Source organism: Pollicipes pollicipes, unplaced genomic scaffold (assembly GCF_011947565.3).
Source record: "Pollicipes pollicipes isolate AB1234 unplaced genomic scaffold, Ppol_2.1 Scaffold_6473;HRSCAF=7676_pilon_pilon_pilon, whole genome shotgun sequence".
NCBI lineage: Eukaryota > Metazoa > Arthropoda > Thecostraca > Pollicipedomorpha > Pollicipedidae > Pollicipes > Pollicipes pollicipes.
In genome coordinates, this window is record NW_023596881.1 from 245,146 (window position 1) to 252,390 (window position 7,245).

General features: G+C 51.9%; 1 protein-coding gene across 1 annotated transcript; it reads left to right on the plus strand.

Moving 5' to 3' along the window:
• The first annotated feature begins 2,817 nt into the window (after positions 1–2,817).
• On the plus strand, positions 2,818–4,241 carry LOC119106940 (trypsin-like). Its single transcript, XM_037230285.1, has 2 exons — positions 2,818–2,924; positions 3,324–4,241. Exons 1-2 carry the CDS (start codon positions 2,818–2,820, stop codon positions 4,069–4,071), a joined length of 855 nt encoding a protein of 284 aa, XP_037086180.1. The 3' UTR covers positions 4,072–4,241.
• The last annotated feature ends 3,004 nt before the right edge of the window (positions 4,242–7,245 follow it).

Consider the following 7,245-nt stretch of genomic DNA (forward strand, 5'->3'; position numbering starts at 1 on the left):
TGGTTTCACGCAAGCGGTCTGAAGTAAGTACTGAGAAGACCCAGTTAATGTTGTTTGGAAATCCCAAGATCCGTGCAGGCCCCGATCTTTTTTGTAAACTTTCGTGGGCATGAATTATCCCCCTATTCGAAGGTGAAAAATTGAGGACTAGTATTTGATCCGTCTTTCAGCCGGAATTCCCACGTCTTTTTCGTCATTCGTCGCTGCTTTGGTCCTATCTCTGGTCTACCAGATCTGAGGAACTACTTGCCTCTTATCGTCGTATCCACACTGTTGAGCACAGTGGTCCTCTCGCAGATCCAAAGCTCCGGTTCGGCTTATGGGAATGACACTTAAACGACATCTAGCATCCAAAAAGCCATGAACCTTACAGCAAAAGTAATCTTGGGGTGTAAAACTCGATCGCGTTTCTGATCTGCTGGAGAAACTCGCCTGACCTTCTACGGACGGCCTCGTCAAATATCGTACGTTAACGCTTTTACACAGGGTGCTACGCTCTAGTAAGCCAGAAGCGCTGACCCGTGAGTTATGGGAGGTTTCTCAAACAGGGCAGACGATGGACATTTTTTGTCCTTACGTCACGCACCGAGACTTGTCCGTCCCGGTGGCTCAGTTGGTTAGAGTGCCTGCATTCCGACCCACCCATCCGTGGCGGGGTGGGTTCGAGTCGCTTTAGGGCGCTCGCTATTTGCCCTTGGCAGGTGCGGCCGGTGGCAGCGGTCGCGCTAAAGGTCAGTTGACGTCAGAGGGCAGGGCGGGCCGTGCCGAGCATTGCGGCAAGTCAAGCTTTCGCCTCTAAATTCTGCCGTTGCCTGGAACTGCGCGATCGGATGGTGGGGGTCAGGGCTCATACAACAAGCACTGCTTAGCGTGAGTGCTGATCACAGAAATCCATCCATTCAAAGGATTCGGACCAAATTTATAAAAAGGCGGGAGGGAGACGCTTGTGTTGCCGAGCTGTCATCCAGTATAACTCCCTTCCCCGTCACCTGGCAGGACTCCCTGGTGCAAGGTTTGGCCGTGCACTGAAGCACCACTTACCACTTTGACATCCACCCTGACCACGGAATGGTCCGAGCCGTGTATGCATGCGCAATCGTTTGTATTTGTGTGCATGTTTGTGAGTTGCGTGTTTGCGTGCGTTTGTGTTTCTTGATGTGCATGTTTGTGAGTTGTGTGTGTGTGGGGGGGGGGGGGGGGGGGTGCGTGTGTGTGTGTGTTTGCTCGTGCAGCAAGTGACACCATGTTTTAATGCTGTGACGACGTACTTGAATAGCCACGAACCCATCGTGAATAGTCGAAACACACGTAAGTCGCGGGTCCACCGCGAGTGGTGCTGATAAATAATTACATATAGTGGTGCTGATTAGTAATTACTCTGTTACACAAGGCAGCATGAACCAGCCGACCTGAGAGCGGCACCTGAAGCACAACACGGTACGTTGCTGTTTTGGGAGAGGAGAGTGAGCCGTCGCACACTGTTTCTGCACGTAGGCACTTACCGCGACCAAGAGCGAACCTGGGAGAGGTCCATCCCTGGTTGTCAGTTGGGGACCAGCCAAAAGGGTTGACCCTTACCTGCCCTCAAAACCTGACGTCTCCTCGGATTTGGGGTACTTAAATTTGCTTCCTCGATGCAATTTTTCAACAACAAAAAATTCATATCATCAAAATGTATTTCCTGCGGAGGAATGACTTCCCATTTCAAGTTAAGGGGAGCCCCCTTTTTGTGAAAAGATCAGAACGGGGTGTAATTCACAAAAATGTATCGGTAAACCGCGGTAAGGGATCGCTGATGACCACCGCTGTCGCTGATCATGTTGTATAACCGCCACAGCCAAGATAATGCGATAAATGCACTTGCCGCTGTTGGGTGAAAACTTGTGTTAACTTTCATCAGAGTCGTTGTTGACTTTTAAAAGCTACCGCACATGGCAGTTAGTTGCCCTTTATTCTAATCCAGGCGCTATCTTTTGAAAAACTTGTCAAACATTTGCTCGCTGGTTTAACATATCAGGGAGTTAGCATAGTTAAAAACATTTGGTACCCACAGGATGCTATTTAACACCAAATATTAATGATGCTAATATTAATGTTGTTGAGTACCCATTACCTGGTACGCCAATGTTAACACAATTGTTCTGCATTTATTTGGCACAGCATTCCCTCTGCTCATATGCATTGAGGGGGCTCAGGGGAGCATTGGAGGGACACAAACCAGCACTGCGGGGGGGGGGGGGGGGGGCTCAGACGCCCTGCGAGTATATCAGATGACTCCTCTCGACGCGCCACCTGATAATTGGTTGGACCACTGCCAATAATGGTAAACATGAGCCCCTCATTTCTAAACTTTTTTTGTGAGCTCACGAAAGCAGCCCGTCACTTTTTTGCAATTCGTTTGTACGGCGAACGCAGCAGCGCTTTGCGGGCAACCAGAAAACGTAATTTGGTGGCAGTATTCGCCTACGCTTCCCTCCCCACAGAAATGTGACGGTGCATTTCTGCGTAACTATGCAGTACCAATGCCTTCTCATGCTGTTTTTTGCGTGCCGTACGCGTGTGCACCGGTGCCATTGCCGACATGCAGATCTCCTTCTGTGTGGTCAATGGAACACCTGCGTTGAACCCCGCCGACAACAGCCCAGCTGCTACGTGGAAGGCTGTGGTGCCGCTGTGTGGCTTCTTTCTTTTGTTGACATACAACAAAAGAAAGACCCGACAACCTCAGCAAGACAACGGCCGACAGTGATAAGCAGATTTCTGTCCGGTATTTATACGCGTGCGGCTCCAGCTAATCTCAGTGTACCAGGAGCCGCAATGACAGCATTCTTGGCGATCGTTCTTCTGGGCGTGGCCGCGGCCAAGCCGCCGCCGTCTCTGCTGCGGAGACCACCGCCCTCCGCCCAGGACGCCAAGTCTCTGGAGCCCGTACCTTTTGACCATGGGCTAGGCTTTGCACGCACTTCTCTGTCTTGTGGTGCCCACACTCTGGCTGCGGGAACATACACCATCACGTCACCGAACCATCCTTCCAACTACGGAAACAACTACGACTGCGGCTACAACCTGACGCCGGGCTCGGGCGTTGGAAGTCTTTCCATCACTTGTTCTGCGTTCAACATCGAGTCTCACAGCTCCTGTGTGTGGGACTGGCTGCGTGTGAACGGAAACAAGTTTTGCGGTACCCAAGGCCCCTCTGTCTCCAACAGCCCGGCCCTGACCATTGACTTCCATGCCGACTACTCGGTGGTCAGGAGTGGTTATTCCTGCACCATTACAGCCGCGTCCGGGTCGGGGGTCACGACTCAGGCTCCTTCGGGCAGCTGCAGCTGCGGCATGGCCAACCGCGCCTCCCGGGTGGTCGGCGGCGTCGAGGCCGAGGTCAACGAGTACCCGTGGCAGGCGGGCCTGGTCAGCCCCGGCGGGACCCGCACCTGGTGCGGCGGCAGTCTCATCAACGACCGGTACGTGGTGACGGCGGCCCACTGCACCAGTGGCAAGTCGGCGTCGGGGATCCAGGTGCTGCTGGGCGACCATCGTATCAGCGTCGCCGACGGTGAGTCGCGCCACACTGTCAGCCAGATCATCGATCACCCGTCCTACGTGACGTACAGCCAGGGGTACGACATCTCCCTGCTGAAGCTGTCCAGTCCGGTGACGTTCAACAGCCGGCGGGCGACGGTGTGCCTGCCGACCGCCGGCCAGACGTACGCCGGCGCCACGGCCATCGCCACCGGCTTCGGCCAGCTCGGCGCCTCGCGGCCGCAGGCCACGGAGCTGCAGGAGGTCGAGGTGCCCGTCCGCTCTGAGGCTGAGTGCAGGACCTCGTGGAGCTTCGTCACCGGCACCATGATCTGCGCCGGCGGCCTGCCTGCCGGCGGTAAATCGGTCTGCATGGGCGACAGCGGCGGTCCGCTCGTCACGCTGGAGAACAGCAAGTACGCCCTGATCGGCGTCGTCTCGTTCGGCCGGCCGTGCGCCGTGGCGAACACGCCCGACGTCTACGCCAGGGTGACCGCGGTGCTGTCCTGGATCCAGAGCAGCACGGCGGATGCCACCTACTGTAGCTAGAGTGCGGCGGTCCGCCCGCCCGACGGCCTGAGCTGACGGGCGTCTCTACAACTGCACTTGCCTGACGTGTATTTCGTCAAGAATGAACGTAGGCCATAGCTATGGGGTCCTGTCTTGGTTTTAGTGTGCCTTTCGTTTCGCTGTAGCATGGAACGGTTTCATTTGTCGGCCTGATTGTCTTGAAATAGGTTTGCTTGCTTGCTTGGCTAGCTTGTTGGGGTTCAGACAGCTTTGTATAACCTGTATCTATTACGTCTCCCCCGTTGACGTTGAAAATATAAAGTTCAGCTTTATGTTTTGGGAAGAGAAGAAACCTTCAAAGGTCATTTTCCGCTACATCCAGCAACGCAACTCAGTTGCCAATCTTCACGCCAACAACTCTGTGGTCTGCTAGACTGAAGATCATATACTACAAACTAATAAGCCTCCCCCCCCCCCCTCCTCCAAAAACGGCACAAAACACTGTTCATGCATTAACACGCGCTGGGCTGGGTGCAGTTTGAGCCTTCCCTCCGAAGATGGCTCCGGAACAATTTGCTAACCACGCGGAGCAGCCGCGCCAAATTTGGCATAACTGGAGACAATTGAATCGCGGATGTTTGGTGCCAAAAACTGAGATTTACCTTCTGAGGTCGCTGATCTACGGCTTCAGTGAAGATAGTTTCTAGGGAATCGCTCAACCTGATCCAGCAACGGAATGTTGGAGGAAGGCATGCATCTCTGAGATAGTTTCTTAGGTAACACAGCAGTTGGATAAACAAATTCCATTTATCTGGGATTAGGTATGAAGGTCAAATCAAGGTCAAAACCAGCCTGTTTTTATTGTACAGCTTGCTGTATACGGTGAACTTTTGCGCTCATTCTGAATTTATTGATAAGCCGAATCATGCATCTTATTTGGACTTTTTAAAAGTCAGAATAGTCCGCTGACTTCAAATGACCCCGATCAACATTTTGTTTTAAGCAACATGCCGCCTGGCGCAATTCTTAACGATTATTCAAATGCAAAATCTGAGCAGTATTTTGTGATCTTGGTCACCATGGCCCTCGAAAGGCAAACTAAGTCACTGGCTTAAAATGAGCGACAGCAATCTTTTGCTTAGAACAGGTATCTAGGTGCACGGTGGTTACATGAGATCGTCTGGGAGCACTTTAGACACCAATCTGGAGTTTGATCTTGTTTGACCTGATTTGACCCGAGTGTCATCACCTAGGAACTTCCAATTATGACACAAGTGAGTTCACGTAACGTTCAACAAACGCCGTGAATTCTAAATATCTAGCCTTCTTAGTTCTTGAGGCCTCAGGGGGTCAAACCGACTTAAGAAACCGAAGGCGCCATTTGCTTAATGAATCAAGGCCTCGGAGTTAACAATTTTAATGAACGTAATGTTAAAAAGAATGTTTCACACAGCCTAAAAACACCAGCAAGCAGTGCCAACACGTGCGACTCACGCAGTCCTTCCGTGCCATACAGCCCTTAAGCACAGTGCCGATGTGCTGCTACACACAAGTAAGTACCCCGCCCGCATGTTAGCACAGACTGGAGTACAGACTGCTGACGCTGCTAACACAGACTGGAGTATACAGCGCAGACACAGAGGACACAGAAGACAAGGCACAAAAGGGTCAATAATTCGTGTTAACATGGCTCGGCCATGTTAGTCTGGAAATGTAACACAAACAGTCGGAATTGATTAGTGAAGCAAATTAATAACGCAGTTTTGAGCGCGCGAATCATGGCAGCGAAATCCTCGATACTAGGCATTGCTGTCTCCGCAGGCAGTACAGCATCGGTCTCGCAGCTCATACTGAGTCGTGGTCAATGCGTGGACGAAAATGATGACGCATTTTAAACAAGCATCTTTTAACGCTGTAGGACATCAAACTGCGCATTTGGAATGTAGTGCAGGTGTACCTGTCAACCTGTGATGTTTAGATTGGCGATAAGAACGGATTGGCCTTCGCACTACCACGAAGTGGTGCTGGCATCTGGTGGTAGAACTGGAGGACTAAAAGAAGAATCTGCGTTTGTCGTGTTTCTGTAACTGTTAATCCTCAAAGTTGTAAAACAGATACGCTTAGCTTCATCTTTAACGGCATGAATTAATATTGAAAAGACATTCGAGACCATTATTTTACGACGGTCGTTCAGGAATGAAAAAAGCTTTTGATTTACCAGATGTGATCGGTGACAAAAACAGACACTTTTGTGGGCCAATTTGAGACAAAATTGCGAAAATCGCAACAAATTACAACATATCAAAACCATATTGCAACAGACCATCCCAGCTATACGAAGCTTATAGCTTTGTATTAGTCAGTACTCGCAAACGCTAGCGTTAACGCTCGCAGTGTGAAAATTTCGCCCGTCGCAGTGCATGACTTGCTTGCCGTTCGCAGTCGGCATTGTGCGCACAAGCGGGAGGGAGCGCAGGCGCCGCCCGTGTATGGCGCGGGCCTCAGTCGCACCCGAAACCTCGGAGTGGTTGGTTCGAAGATCTACCGCCAGGCGGCCGTCACCCGGGCTGTCGGCTACGCCGGTGCTGGAGACGCGGCCGGCCGCTAGGTGTCGGGCGCAGTCCTACTAGGCATGCCAGGTGCCGCAACTCAGTGCTGCGCGAGGAAGCCAACGTCCGATCCCAGCGCGGGCACGATGTGAGACGTGATGAACGGTTTCTCAGGGTGCTCCGCACCGCCGTGGCATTTCTGGGGCAGGCTCTTGTGGATGGACCAAAGACGGTGGGACTCCGCGGCCTTTACGTAGGATTCCTTCATATGCATCTAAATGTATGTAATCAGTGTACCGGGTCACATAAAATGTGCGTTCGTAATTGTCTGCTAAAGCAAATTCCAAGGCAAAGGTCAGTGTTTGGGGTATAAAGTAATCGGATCAATTCAAGTAGTGTTTGCTCAAGTAGCGTGCGTAAAAACAGGTGCAGTGAGCTACCTTTTCCCTTCCTGCTGTGCTTTGCCGGGGCTGCTCGGCGGTGAACGCCAAAAGAACTCTTCCGGGCCCGCACACCCATACCGTGTGACAGGCAAAGCAAGTGTGCATTAACCTGAACCGCAATGCATTGCTACGCGGTGATGCACGATTGTGATTAAACACAATGATGGCCAGTTGGAGCAATGTGATATTTCGCGGTAACGGCTGGCGCGACGCGCTGGAAG